This window comes from Sabethes cyaneus, chromosome 1, assembly GCF_943734655.1.
Source record: "Sabethes cyaneus chromosome 1, idSabCyanKW18_F2, whole genome shotgun sequence".
Lineage (NCBI taxonomy): Eukaryota > Metazoa > Arthropoda > Insecta > Diptera > Culicidae > Sabethes > Sabethes cyaneus.
The window spans coordinates 110,562,153-110,577,626 of record NC_071353.1 but is presented as its reverse complement, the minus strand read 5'-3'; the positions used below and the strand labels follow the sequence as shown (position 1 = coordinate 110,577,626).

Below are 15,474 nucleotides of genomic sequence, written 5' to 3'. Positions count from 1 at the left end.
GCGTTGTCTATCCCCAATAGCAAGAGAATTCGTAGGGCAGTATCAGGCGGGCGCTGTGGGGGCCCGTGCTATTACGGATCAAATTTTTACTCTTCGACAAATCCTCCAGAAATGTCAAGAGTACAACGTGCCCACGCATCATATTTTCGTGGATTTCAGAGCAGCATACGATACCGTTAAACGCGAACAGCTATGGCAAATAATACACGAGTACGGTTTTCCGGACAAACTGACGCTGCTGATCAAAGCTACTCTGGAACGAGTGATGTGCTACGTGCGCGTTTCGGGGACACTCACAAGTCCCTTCGAATCGCGCAGAGGGCTACGGCAAGGGGATGGACTGTCCTGTATGGGTTTCAATATCGCTATTGAAGGTGTGATCCGGCGACCGGGCATCGAAACGAGAGGAACGATCTTCAGCATGAATAGCCAACTCCTAGCCTTTGCAGACGACCTGCTAGAAACCGTGGGACGCCGGAGGTAATCTACGCCGGACTAAAAACGGAGGCTCGGAGAATTGGGTTACCAATTCATGCGTTGAAAACCAAATATACGGTAGGAAGAGGCTCCCGAGAAAGTAACGTTTGCCTCCCACGGACAGTTACTATTGACGGCGATGAACTGGAAGTGGTTCATGAGCTCGTATATTTGGGATCTCTTGTCACCGCCGACAATAGTACGACCCAGCTAGCACCAACTCGTATATCAATGTACGAAAACTTTCGTAAATATCTCCTAACAAACTCAAAATCGTAACTAAAGCTGGATAAAGTGGGATCAAGTTGATTTTCTGTCGTATATAATGATAATGCCTGACAAACATACGATTTTCAGCACAAAATCGTAGAGTAGTACAGAGCGACTCGCGCTTAATCGGATATTATCGTATATAAATACTTATATAGTCGTTACGCTCAAAATTATTCGTAATCACGTATATCGCCTCCAAAATAGTACGGATATGCCAATTTTGCGCATGAAATACGATTTATTTAGCATGTATATCTGTACGTAATGCTGATTTTTACCTTTTTTATACATATGAAAATGCTAGCTGGGGAGTGAGGAGATCCAACGACGCATTCAAGCTGGAAATCGAGCCTACTTTTCCCTCCACAAAACGTTTCGATCTAGGAGCAGACGCCGCCGCACAAAGCTGACGATGTACAAAACGCTAATAAGACCGGTAGTCTTCTACGGACTTGAAACAGTAACTTTGCTTACGGAAGACATACGTGCACTTGCCGTTTTTGAACGAAAGGTGTTGCGGACTATTTTTGGCGAAGTACAAACGGAAAGTGGAGAGTGGCGGAGACGTATGAATCACGAGCTACAGACACTGCTTGGAGGGATTCCCATCGTACACCTGGCGAAAGTTGGGAGACTACGGTGGGCCAGCCACGTCGCAAGGATGCCGGACGACTGTGTAGTGAAATCCGTTCTCTTCAAGAACCCCACCGGCACCAGGAATAGAGGGGATCAACGTGCTAGATGGCTCGACCAGATTGAAGCCTACTTGCGTGTGTCGAGACGCGCAACGAATTGGCGACGAGTAGCCCAGGACCAAGTACAATGGAAAGGAATTCTTGATACGGCAAGAGCCACCCCGGCTCTCGGCTGAATAAGCAAGTGTATAATATTTTCATGTTTGGAATACAAAATCCTACAACTCATACGTTGACATTTTGGAGCAAACGATAGTTTTCGAAATACGATTTTGCAAACATAATTCCCACGAAAATAAATACGTCCATTTGAAAATGGGTCTTGGATCAAATGTATATGTGGGAAGTGTATGTTTCTCCTTATCAAACACGTAGCCAAATTTTAATTCAAATCAGGAAATTTTTTTACCCAACAAAAGATTCGTAATGATTCATACCCAGAAACAACCGAAGAAAATATTGATTTGAGGAAATTTAAATCGCATCGGCAAACTCATCCGTTGATAGTTTTCTGCCCAACGAATATTACGTTAAATCTTAAAGTTTACTAGATTACGTGCGTACCTGTTTCTAGAATAAAATTTTACCGGGAAACTTAATTCATTCAGAAAACTTTCCTGAAGTGATTACTTTTTTCTTCTCTGTTTTATTGCTCATACCGTAAGAGTTCAATTGGCGCCACTGGCTGTAAATAAAGCTTACGACCTAACTCTCCTGGTCGCTAACCGCGGTAGTAAGGTTACGCCACAGGACGGTGGGCGGGCGTCACGGAGGAACAATTCCTATCAATCTTAATAGAAAAAGTACTGCTATTAAATTTTGTTCCATCAGTTGCCGCCGAAGCTCACCCACCACTATTGCGGAGTAGGTAGAAGGTAGTAGGTTCTACGGTGCTTTCGCTGTTTCTCCATTCCTATCGGACCATAAAGTTCCCGACCGTGGTCACTCGCCAGCGAGAAGTACCGGAAACTCGCACGAAACCCAACGAGGACGACTGCCGTTGTAGAATAACTTTAGCTTGAAGCCACCCACAACCACTCACCTACAGCCTAGCTAGACATTACATTGTGCGGCGCTGTGGCGCGGTCTAAATGAGCTACGTGGGGTTGGAGATCAAGAAATTTATAATTAAACTTACAGCTACCATAAGGTGCTGCTTCGCGGTTGTTTGTTCCTTATTTTATTCGTCCTCTATACGGTTTAACTTTGTCTGGATCCAAACTGGTTCTGCCACGCTGCTGCTGGGTGGTAGTGGCAAGCACAGCCAGTCATTCCTTTCGCCGACAGCCGAAGGTCATATTAATTGAAACCATTTCCAGTATCCGAAGGCGGCGATGCAGCTCGGATTCGCGAGCGCGAGTTGTAAAATTAATTGATAAACTTGAGAAATTATGGATGCTTGGCTCTAATTGGGATTGGAATGTTCGTTCCGGAAGTGGATGTGCGGTTGATAGTTTAGTAAATTTTCTGCTGCGAGCTCTGAAGAGCACAAAGATTGAATAATTGGTAGCCAAGAAGTTGCTAAAATTTCAAGTTTTTTTTTTCTAATGAATTCTATCCATGAAACCACTATAATTTAACTTTGATTTACGTTCGAGGGTTCAACAAAAAGCAATCTATTTTATTATTTCCACATAATGCGCACTCGATCAACATTTTGGTGTACCTCCAAAATGCTTTTCTCCCTCGCACCGAGCACAGACATTTTCTCTTTCCAGCACATTTGGTTGGTTCCGTCATCACTCAAAAGGTTTTAAAAACTTTGCCTTATTCGCTTCAACAAGTACAATTTTGCAAGTACTTGTTCCAAGAATTGTGAAAGCATCTCAACGAGGATTCGCCATTTTCTTCTAAATAATTTCTAAACAAGCTTGACTTCCGGTTGAAGTAATAAGCACTGGAAGAAATAGAGCGCTCATCTCACATTCAATATTTTTTTAAATTTAAACTTAATTGTACCCGTCATCAAAGTTGTGATATATTTAATTATTTTTAAAGAAACTTCAAGAAAGAAGTTTAGTACAATACTTTTTAATTTGAAATTTTCCGGATTATCGAGATCCGGATTATCGAGCCATCGGTTTATTGGGTGTCAGATTAGCTGGGGTACACTGTAATTTGACTGGAGGTTTATCATCTCATCTTTATTGTTCCACTAGCTATCCGTTAGACTAACTAAATGTTTTTCCTTATGATATAATTCCTGTGCTTCCTGGTATGATAGCGATGTCTATCTAAACACGACGAAAAACAAAAATTTACTATGTATTGCTGATTGCAAAAAAACATTCATTCATAAATGCGCAACCATTAGTAAAATTGCTATTTTAGATTGAATCGTTACGGTATTTTTGGCGCAATTTTTCGTTACATTCCAAGCAATACGTGCACCAAAGACGATTCAAGTTAAAATAGAACTTTTATGAGCGATTGCGCACTTTTGAAAAGTGCATACTTTTTCTTGCAATCAGCAATACCCTTTCTGACATTTACTTTACATTTTCTTTGATAATCCGCTTATTGAATCTGGGCCGAATTTAGGAGTCGTCCCCACGCTTCTCGATCTTGAACTGACACTCTCACGTCGCCCCCAACACCCGCTATCCAGTGAGTAGCGGCAATGGGATGGACCGTCCTGTGTGTTATTCAACATCGATCTTTAGCAACGCAGAGAGGAACGATCTTTCGCAAGAGTAGCCAACTGCTAGCCTTCGTAGATGATCGCGACATCATTACCAGAAACCCTGGCACAATTACCCTGGTATGAATGGACATCACATTAAATTGCGGACTATTTTCGACGGAGTACAAACCGAAATCGGAGAGCGACGCTGGCGTATGACCCACGGACGTGCATGCATTATTTGGAAAGATTCCCATCGTATATCTCACGGAAGTTGAGAGATTACAGTGGGACGGCCAGATCACAAGAATTCCGCACGACTGTGCCGTTAAGCATGTTCTCTTTAAGAATAGGACCGACGGCGCCAAGAATAGAGGGGCCCAAGATGGCTCGATCCGGTTGAAGCCAACTTGCGTGTGTAGAGACGCGCAACGAATTGGTGATGAATAGCTCAAGATACAGTACAGTGAAGAGGATTTCTTGATACGACAAAAGCCCGACTCCGGCCTTTGCTGGTAGAAGTAGAAGAAGAAGAAGAAAACAATGAAGTAATTTGCGGTTCCGTCACTAACGAGAATGACGTTAGCTGCGGATCGTTTATGTAGGAGTGAGAGGGGAACAAAGAGTGGAGGAGAGGATCCGGGAGTTTGGACTTTGATGTTCTTGATATTATTCCTACTGCAAACAGCTTCAGCGAGGTCCACAGCTAATGTCAAAAAATCTTTATATATGTGCGTGGTGGAATACTTCATAAGCAGAATACATGTCTAAGTTATTCAGAAACAACTAAATTCACAATTACTTGTATTTTCAAGATGTATGAAGGCACTTGATGTAACAATTCTCCGTTCACAGGATTCTTTTTGAAAAGTTTTACGAAATTACCTGAAAATTTTGTCTTACCTCTCTCATTTGTCTATTCGTGTCAATATTCAACTGACACGATAATAAAACCAATGCGGGACACTTTCCGGGACGTCTGGCCAGCGCAATTGAAGATTTTTTTCATCCTTGGCTGTTTCCTATCCTGATTATGTCAGAAATACAAACACGCACTCGTGCAAACGAACGTTTTACTAAAGCGGCGACTATCACATCCATTGGTCCTTCCGAACGAGTGTGGAATTTTACTTAGGTACGGGAAGTTGCAAGTACGGACGGGTACTCGTTAAATATTTACGCTTCCTATTGCTTCCAGATGGAATTTATTTGCTCCGGTATGCATTCGAAACCCTTTCAGGCATAGAAGGTCATAGGGCATAGAAGGTTGAAAGACACGCCACGCTTAGTAGGTATGGCAAAGGCACAATCGACCATGCGTCTCCATTGTTTAAGCTTAAATGCGCCGCAAAATGAAACGTTTATGTACGAACTCCTCCGCCATTCTGCCGTCGGCATATTGAATAATTTATACGCATTTTATAACCTTATTTATTTTCAGACAAAAACTCTTATTCATCATATCCATCACATCCATCACTTATTCATGAATAATTTCAACTCGTCTGTTCTCATTCTAATATGCTCTTTTTACTTTCTTCCTCTTATTTCCGCAGGGATATTAAACCGGACAACATACTGCTGGATGAGGAAGGTTTGTGCTTGAAAACTAAATTTTACTTTTTAGGGCAAAGGAAATGGGTTTCATTAAGAGGAAATGGGTTTCATTAAGAGATTAAGAAATCGTGATTCTGCCTCACTTGACTTTAACTTACAAATTTCATGATTCAACGCAGAAACAACCGTGCTCTATTTAAATGTGATTCAATGCGATGTTTGCTTCATCTCTGCTGCCTATTAATCGAGTTTATTGGTTCCCATAGCATACTCGTATGCTGTCAATACATTGTACTGGATCAAATCGATAAACCGCACTGCTATAACACTCACAAGATTATGACCCGTGGTTGGTTGAGGTTAATCTGATTTTGATTTTCACATTGGATATTGCTTTCCTAAATTTCACCAGGGTCGGTTGAGCCGAGTAAACTACGGTTCGACTGGTGAATATCGGGGGTATTCGGGTCAATTACTGCATTGTTTATCTTTGCTATACAATAACAAAAGCATTAAAACTAATTTGAGCACCTCTTTTTCCAATAATTCAATCATGTTCGTATGAGCACTCTTACATTATTATTTTGTGCTTAGTTCAATTCAACGTTTAAACCACCAACCGGCACCGTCACTCTAGTACACTGCCACACCGCATCTCACAAACACAGATATTAGAACGGATCCAGCTGCTCCTGGTTTTCCTTATCCGGTATCAAAAGAAAGGCATACGCTACGCAGCATTCAAGGGAGGAAAAAAGCATAAATAGCACAAGACCGCATCGAACCGTAGTTGAGTTGCGGATTATCGCAATTCGCAGAATGTAGATTTCGCAAAGGAGCACTCCATCGTGAAAAAAGCCTCTTCAATGACGGTTTACCAGAGGAAGGATAATACTCGAAAGGATATGCAAATGAGTGGTACAGTCAGCAGCGGGATAACTCGAGCAGAACAAAAAACACATGATCCAGCAAAAGCTTGCATAGTAGTAGACACCACTCGATTCTATTTGAGGCTGCATTGGACTTGGATGTATTAACCCTTTGGGCTCCAAGGCAACCAGAAGGTACGTTTCAAAATACACCGCGCCGTTTGAAATCAGGTAGCGAATAAGATCGCGCCCGAGTGGCGCCGTTTGACTGCGAAGGGTGCAAGTCTGTCTATTTATCCTCGAAAATATGAATTTAAATATAAGTTTTACATCTCGTTATTCCTTTGCTTGAATAAAGCTGCTTCGGTGAGCCGCTATAGCCTATAAAAAAGTTACTGTTTCATGCTCGTTTTTCACCTAACAGATTGACGTTTTAGGTTTTGTTTGTTATTTTTCTATTGAAAATTCTTCTCTCTTTTCTGGTTCTGGTTCTGGTTCTGGTTCTGGTTCTGGTTCTGGTTCTGGTTCTGGTTCTGGTTCTGGTTCTGGTTCTGGTTCTGGTTCTGGTTCTGGTTCTGGTTCTGGTTCTGGTTCTGGTTCTGGTTCTGGTTCTGGTTCTGGTTCTGGTTCTGGTTCTGGTTCTGGTTCTGGTTCTGGTTCTGGTTCTGGTTCTGGTTCTGGTTCTGGTTCTGGTTCTGGTTCTGGTTCTGGTTCTGGTTCTGGTTCTGGTTCTGGTTCTGGTTCTGGTTCTGGTTCTGGTTCTGGTTCTGGTTCTGGTTCTGGTTCTGGTTCTGGTTCTGGTTCTGGTTCTGGTTCTGGTTCTGGTTCTGGTTCTGGTTCTGGTTCTGGTTCTGGTTCTGGTTCTGGTTCTGGTTCTGGTTCTGGTTCTGGTTCTGGTTCTGGTTCTGGTTCTGGTTCTGGTTCTGGTTCTGGTTCTGGTTCTGGTTCTGGTTCTGGTTCTGGTTCTGGTTCTGGTTCTGGTTCTGGTTCTGGTTCTGGTTCTGGTTCTGGTTCTGGTTCTGGTTCTGGTTCTGGTTCTGGTTCTGTGGTTCTGGTTCTGGTTCTGGTTCTGGTTCTGGTTCTGGTTCTGGTTCTGGTTCTGGTTTTTCGTTTTGGTTTTGCTTTAGCTACCCTTCGTGCTAAGGGGAAAAAATCGAACGTGCTGAAACGGCAGGGGCATCAACCTTTACAAATGCACACTCAAAATGAGTGTTCATCTCGCCATCGGCCCCCAGTACGGGTGGCAGCTGGGAACGTTTGGTTCGTTCAGTAAAGGTGGTGATGGATAAAAAAGAAGAAAACTTAACCAATTTAATTCTACTATGTATAGTTTATTCACGACAGATACGTATTTCGCCTACGACTTGCAGGCTTCCTCAGTGTCTGTTTTCGAACTGAGGAAGCCCGCAAATCGTGGGCGAAATACGTATCTGTCGTGAATAAAATATACATAGTAGAAAAAAATTGGGTAAGTTTTCTTCTTTTTTAATTTTAGGTTCCGCTCCAAAAACTTCAGTCGGTGATGGATAGTTTTCACAAAACAGGTAGTTAAGTGACGAAGGCCTTTAAACGCTCATAGTGGAAGCCGAATCTATCGGGAACAGCAGACCACTAACCTACTTGCTGTTAGATTCGGATGAAATGATTGTTTGTTTGTTTGGTTAGATTTGAGACCTTTCAACCATATCTGGTCATTCAGGTCTGTAGATTTGGAAGAAATGGAAGCGTTGACACCGAATCTCTTCCTACTCGGTAGCAGTAGTGGCGTCGAACAATCAACGTCTACATATCGGATACTGTAAGATTAACTCACAACTCCAGGGACCTATTTCAGCAATATTTAAATCACTACTGGTCTCGGTGGGTGCGATAAAATCACACAGGCACAGTGGAATGTAGATGTTTCCTTTATATCAATTTATATTAATCTAATTGAGTGCTCATGACGTGAAGCTGTTTAAATACATTAACGCTATCATAAGAATCGTGTGTTCCTTTCGAGTTACACGAACAGTAGAAGAAAGTATAGAAAACAAAAGCGTTTTACGGTATCCGTAGAGCGGGACAAAACGTGAAGGGGCAAGAGCAGAAAATTAGGTAAGAGAAAGCCAGTGACGCAGTACTTACTAGGTTCGTAGTTCGTTTCCGATCGAATCGTATTCAAATCGAAGCCAACGTGGAAGATATGACTGAACATTCGGTGGTTATCAGCGGAGGGAGTTGCTGCAGAGTACTCTCGGAAGACTGATGAGCGGATCGGTGAACATCTCGGAGAGAACCTGAACGAACAGTGGAGACATATTCACGACGTGATCAGTACTAGAGTGCGGGAAGTGTTGGGCACTACTGCTGCAGCCATTTCCAGTGAGTGGTATGACGCAGAGTGCCAGCGAGTGACTGATGAGAATAATCGAGCTAGAAGTCACATTCTGGCTGCAACTGTGACGCGCCAGAGCAGAGAGACATACCGTGATGCTAGAGCTGCCGAAAAGAGACTTCACCGTCGTAAGAAACGTCAGCACTGGGATCGCGTTCTTGCGGAGGCGGAGAATTGCTTCGAGAGGCACGATACGAGAAGCTTCTTTAATACTATCAACGGAATCAGGGATCGGACCATGCCAACTCCTGTTATGTGCAACGACAAGGAGAGGAATCTGATTACCGAAAGTTCGGAGGTGGCTAGGCGTTGGAAACAATATTTTGATGCATTGTTGAACGGTGAACAAGATGGAACGGTCAACTGTGGATCCACTAACTTTGGACGAGGTTAGGAAAGCAGCGAGAGAACTGAGAAACGGCAAAGCAGCTGGATAGGACGGCATCCCCGACGAACTTTTGAAAGTCGGGAGCGAACGGCTGTATTGTGCAATCCATCAGGTTGTACTAAAGATATGGACTGAGAAGGAATTACCTACGGACTGGTTGGAAAGTCTCATATGCCCAATTCACAAAAAGGGGCATCGACTCGAATGCAGTAATTATCGAGGTATTACTCCTCTCAATTCTGCATAAAAAATTCTTTCCCGCATCTCTCTCCCTGTTTCTCAGACTGAGGCCGTTGCAGGAAACCTTTGTTGGCGAATACCAGAGCGGTTTTCGAGAGGGACGCTCCACGATGGACCAAGTGTTCAGAACCATCATTTGTTTATAGACTTCAAGGCGGTGTACGATTCAGTTAAACGAAACAAGCTGTGGTAGATTATGTTTGAATATGGTTTTCCAACAAAACTGATTAGGCTGATACGTGCTGACTATCGAACTTGCTGTTCAACATTGCGTTGGAAGGTGCTATTCGAAGGGCCGGCGTGCAGAGAAGCGGTACCATCATCACGAAATCTCATATACTCCTAGGGTTCGCGGACGACATCGATATCATCGGTGTTAACCGTAGAGCTGTGGAATAAGCGTACACACATCTTGAGGAAGCTGCGAGGATAGAATTATAATTATCATAAATTCTAAATTCTAAATTCTCTTATCATAAATTCTACCAAAACAAAGTATACGGTGTCTGGTAGAGAGCGTGGTAGCTCTTCGGGTGTTAGTACTGCGGTGGTGATAGATAGAGATAGTTTTGAAGTGGTCGACGAATTTGTTTACTTTGGTACGTTACTACGTTAGTGACATGTGACAAAGATATGAGCCGTGAAGTAAAAAGGCGGTTAGCGGCTGCCAACAGGGCCTTCTACGGATTACGTAGCCAGCTGAGGTCCCGTAGCCTACAACTCCGTACAAAACTCGCACTCTGTAAGACGCCAATTCTCCCGGTGGCACTATACGGCAACGAAGCGTGGACGTTGAAAGAGAGCGACCGACGAGATCCTGCGATCTTATCGATCTTGGCGGCATATTAGACGAAGGAGTGTGGCGCAGGCGCATGAATCATGAAATATAACAAGTGTACAAAGATGCGGATATTGTGAAGCAACTAAAATACGGCAGGCTACAATGGGCTGACCATGTAGCAAGGATACCGGATGAGAGACCAGCGAAAACAATATTTAGCAGAGAACCCGACAGAGGCCGAAGACTTTGAGGCAGACCCCGTACCTGTTGGCTGAGCGTGTTGACAAGGATGCTAGAACAGTGGGTGTTAGGGGCAACTGGAGAGTGGCAGCCCAAGACCAAGTAATGTGGAGACGGCTCCTGAATTCGGTATGGATTCGATAAGCGGATTATCGCCGAACAAGTAAGTAAGTAAATTCGTTTCCGATCAAACTGACGCGACTGATCAGAGCTACATTGCATCGGTGCGTGTGACTCAAAGTGATGGTTTATCCTGCATGCTATTCAACATCGACACCGTCTTTTTTGGAAAATGAGGAATTATCTGGTGCGAAGAATCATAAATTACTAGAACTGGAAAATTTCGGTATGTAGCCTAAAAATATATTGGTACGTTCAATGGTAGGTGGGGCTCACGCCCACGCTCTTTCGGTTGGTACACGAATGTTTTATTGACCAAACTACCGAATGATCTAATACCTGGTTTTGTTTCTCCCAATTCTATCATCCCACGCATCACACTCTCGTCTCTGCGATGATGATTATTTTTGTAAGATTGCTTTGTTTTTGCCGCCAAAAGGGTAGACTTTGTAAGGAAAGGTCCTAGAGATTTGTAACCTTCTGCAAAACACGTGTGTTGAGTCCTCCAACAATCGACTAGAACCATATACTCCTGTAAAATGCAACCAACATACGCTAAGTACGAAAAACTTATTTTTAAAGAACTACCAAAGAAAATGCTCTATAGCTCTGCACTCGATAGAGATAGAAATGTCATTTCTTTAGTAAAGTTGTTTGCCTTTATATTTTCTATAACTTTGCCGAAGGAACCATGTGTCTATCCACTAACACAAAAAACTACAAGGTATATAGCCCTAAGGGTTGTACGAAAGGGTGACGTAGGACTATATCAGATAATCAGATCAAAGACTAATGTAAACTGCATTTCTGGCATATGTATAAGAATCTGTGAGTGCCATTGTTTAAGTGCATGTTTAAAAGAGAAGAGCGAAATATTCAGATTCAATTCTTCATTTAATGCAATGGTTGCTTTGAAAATACGTGGACGAGGGTTCATAAGTACAATGCCTGCAACCTTTGAGACATAGAGATTTCTTTTAAAAATCACTTGTGTGCCTCATAAAGGTTGAAATGGTAATGAATGACTAATTTCTGTTTTATTTATATGAAAGTCCTTATCCTCCTACCACAGCGGTGAGGGGTCTCAAATGATCATAAAATAAATAAATTCAAAATAAATTCATGCCTCCAAAAACCCCCAGCTGCCAAATTTGGTACCATTTGCTTGATTAGTTCTCGAGTTACGAAGAAATTTGTCTTTCATTTGGATCGAATCTCCCCTTCTTAAAGAAAGCAAAGGTTCTAATTCACCATAGAAAAAATTCCCCCCTCCCTGTTAAAAGACAGATGGGTCTCATTATACCATAGAAAAAACTCCTGCCTTCTAAAACCCCCACCTGCACAATTTGGTTCCATTTGCTTGATTAGTTCTCGAGTTTTGAGGAAATTTGTGTTTCATTTGCATGGGAGCTCCCCCCCCCCCTCTTACGCCCTCCTCAAAATTGCTCTCTTACACCCCTATAAAATTGGTGGCCATTTTATCTATCCTACGACATATAGATTGTTCAGTTTCGTTCAGTAGTTTAGTAGTTATTAGAATTTGAAATCTTTCATTCAAACGTTACACTTCTATTTTCGTTTTCACAAAGTGCTACAGTATAGTAAACAAAGACGTAGTCCTACATCAAAAATGGACGTGTATCGCGTCTTTAGCGAACGCGAAACACATGGAACGTATGCTTGCCGTACTCTCACTGGGGTGGTTGGGGACAAGCGGAACACATACAAGTTTATAGTACTCCACCTAAGCTTTACTATGAAGCGCTGATTTCATAAATCCACTTACCCCATTTTACCCCATGGGCTCGTGAAGCTAAGGAAATTTAGAGCTTAAATATAGGATAACTTTGCAAGCAAATGTCCAAGAGATTTGTGGTGTTCTGCAAAAACGTGTATTTTGAGTACTTCGATAATTGCCTAGAACATTGTATTCTTTTAAAATGCAACTAAGATAGGCTAAGTATGAAAAACCAATTTTTGAAGAAGTTTCAAAGAATACCCGAGCAAGGATTGACAACAAAAGTATATCAAAATTATTACATATTTTGCTGTTGATATCAACTAGAAAACATGTCTTGTTATCAGCTTGAAATGGCACTTATGATGTATCAGACTCTGCTATCATTTTGTTTTCATTTCTATTGAAAGAAAATGTGTTGACACTATCAGATGACAGATTCTATTTATGATGTAAATAAACCTTCATTATTTAAATTAATCTATTTTCACATAAATTTTTTTCTAGTGAAATGGTTGTTTCAAACTATGTGATGATAGCAAAATGATGATGATGTGATAGTAAAATGAATGTGCAGATTAAGAATCAAGGGCCGATTCTTCAATATAAGCATAATTAACGTGCACAGCCCTCACCTCGGAAGTACCGATGATGACAAAGACGAATTCTACGCGCAGTTGGAGCGTGAATACGACCGCTGCTCAAGACATGATGTCAAAATTATCATCGGGGACTGTAATGCTCAGGTTGGTCAGGAGGAGGAATTCAAACCGGTGATTGGACGGTTCAGCGCTCACCCGCAAACGAACGAAAACGGCCTAAGACTTGTCGACTTCGCCGCCTCCAAGAACATGGCCATACGTAGTACCTTCTTCCAGCATAACCTCTACCATCGGTACACCTGGAGATCACCCAACCAGACAGAATCACAAATCGACCACGTTCTGATAGATGGTCGGCACTTTTCAGACATTATCGACGTCAGAACCTATCCGGGCGCTAACATTGATTCGGACCACTACCTAGTGATGGTAAGGATACGTCAAAAACTATCGGTTGTGAACAACATACGATACCGCCGCCCGCCACGGTATAATCTAGCGCGACTGAAGCAACCAGAGGTCGCCGAAAACTACGCGTTATCTCTCGAAACCGCGCTGCCGGAAGAGGGAGAGCTGGATGAAGCCCCTCTTGAAGACTGTTGGAATGCCGTGAAAACAGCCATTAACAGCGTAGCGGAGAACGTCCTAGGCAGTGTGGCACCGAATCGACGTAACGAATGGTTTGACGAGGAATGCCAGCAGATATTGGATGAGAAGAACGCAGCGCGGGTACAAATGCTGCGTAGAGCCACCCGTCAGAATGTGGAGCGATACAAACAGAAGCGGAGGCAGCAAACCCGACTCTTCAAGGAAAAGAAGCGCCACCAAGAGGAGAAGGAGTGCGAAGAACTCGAACAGCTGTACCGCTTTCACGACACACGGAAGTTCTATCAGAAACTCAACGGATCTCGCAAAGGCTTCGTGCCGCGGGCCGAAATGTGCAGAGATAAAGATGGAGGTATCTTGACTGATGACCGTGCGGTGATCGAAAGGTGGAAGCAGCACTACGATGAACACCTGAATGGCGTGCAGGCGGAAGACCATGATAGCGGAGGAAGTGACCACATTGGTGCAGCAAGCGACGAAGATGTGCCACCCCCATCGATAAGGGAAGTTAAAGAAGCCATCCAGCGGCTGAAGAACAACAAAGCAGCGGGAAAGGATGGCATTGGAGCGGAACTTATTAAAATGGGCCCGGACAAGTTGGCCGGCTGTCTGCATCAATTGATTGTCAAGATTTGGGATACGGAACGACTACCGGAGGAGTGGAAAGACGGGGTTATCTGCCCTATCTACAAGAAAGGTGATAAGCTGGATTGTGAGAACTACCGAGCCATCACTATCCTGAATGCCGCCTACAAAGTGCTGTCCCAAGTCCTCTTTCATCGACTATCGCCAATAGCCAATAGATTTGTGGGAAGTTACCAGGCCGGCTTCATGGAGGGTCGGTCTACAACAGACCAAATCTTCACCCTGCGGCAGATCCTCCAGAAGTGCCGCGAATTCCGAGTCCCCACGCACCACCTGTTCATCGATTTCAAAGCCGCATATGATAGCGTAAACCGACAAGAGCTATGGAAAATTTTGGACGAAAACGGCTTTCCGGGTAAGCTTACTAGACTTATCATGGCTACGATGGATGGGATCCAGTGCTGTGTGAGAATCTCGGGTGGATTGTCGGACCCATTCGAATCTCGCAGGGGACTTCGACAAGGAGATGGTCTTTCCTGCCTGCTATTCAACATTGCGCTTGAAGGTGTTATAAGGCGAGCGGCGATCGAAATGCGGGGCACGATTTTCAATAAATCCAGTCAATTTATCTGCTTTGCTGACGACGTGGATGCTGTCGGCAGAACATTTGAGGCGGTGGAAGATCAGTACACCAGACTGAAACGCGAAGCAGAGAAGATTGGATTGCAGATAAATACGTCTAAAACGAAGTATATGCTGGCGGGCGGGACCGAGCGCGACAGGGCTCGCTTGGGCAGCACCGTGGTAATCGACGGGGATGAGTTCGAGGTAGTCGACGAATTCGTATACCTTGGCTCGCTGGCAACAGAGGACAACAATACCAGCCGTGAGATTAAAAGACGTATTATCAGCGGAAGTCGGGCCTACTACGGACTCCACAAACACTTGCGGTCGAACAATCTGAGCCCCCGTACAAAGTGCACACTGTACAAAACGCTAATTAGACCGGTTGTCCTCTACGGGCACGAAACGTGGACATTGCTAGAAGAGGACCTACGAGCACTCGGAGTTTTCGAACGGCGGGTGCTAAGAACCATCTTTGGCGGAGTGCAAGAGAACGGTGTATGGAGGCGAAGAATGAACCACGAGCTCGCGGGTCTCTACGGCGAACCAAGTATTCAGAAAGTGGTTAAAGCTGGACGGATACGTTGGGCAGGACATGTTGCTAGAATGCCGGACAACTATCCTGCAAAAATGGTTTTCGCATCAAATCCGGTAGGAACAAGACGAAGAGGGGCACAGC

General features: G+C 43.6%; 1 protein-coding gene across 1 annotated transcript in view; it reads left to right on the top strand.

Moving 5' to 3' along the window:
* Positions 1 to 15,474, top strand: part of LOC128746098 (serine/threonine-protein kinase 32B) — a 125,204-nt gene that overhangs the window by 78,141 nt on the left and 31,589 nt on the right. Inside the window, exon 5 of the mRNA XM_053843147.1 lies at positions 5,625 to 5,662. Coding sequence (XP_053699122.1) covers positions 5,625 to 5,662 — 38 coding nt within the window. The remainder of the gene's footprint in view (positions 1 to 5,624; positions 5,663 to 15,474) is intronic.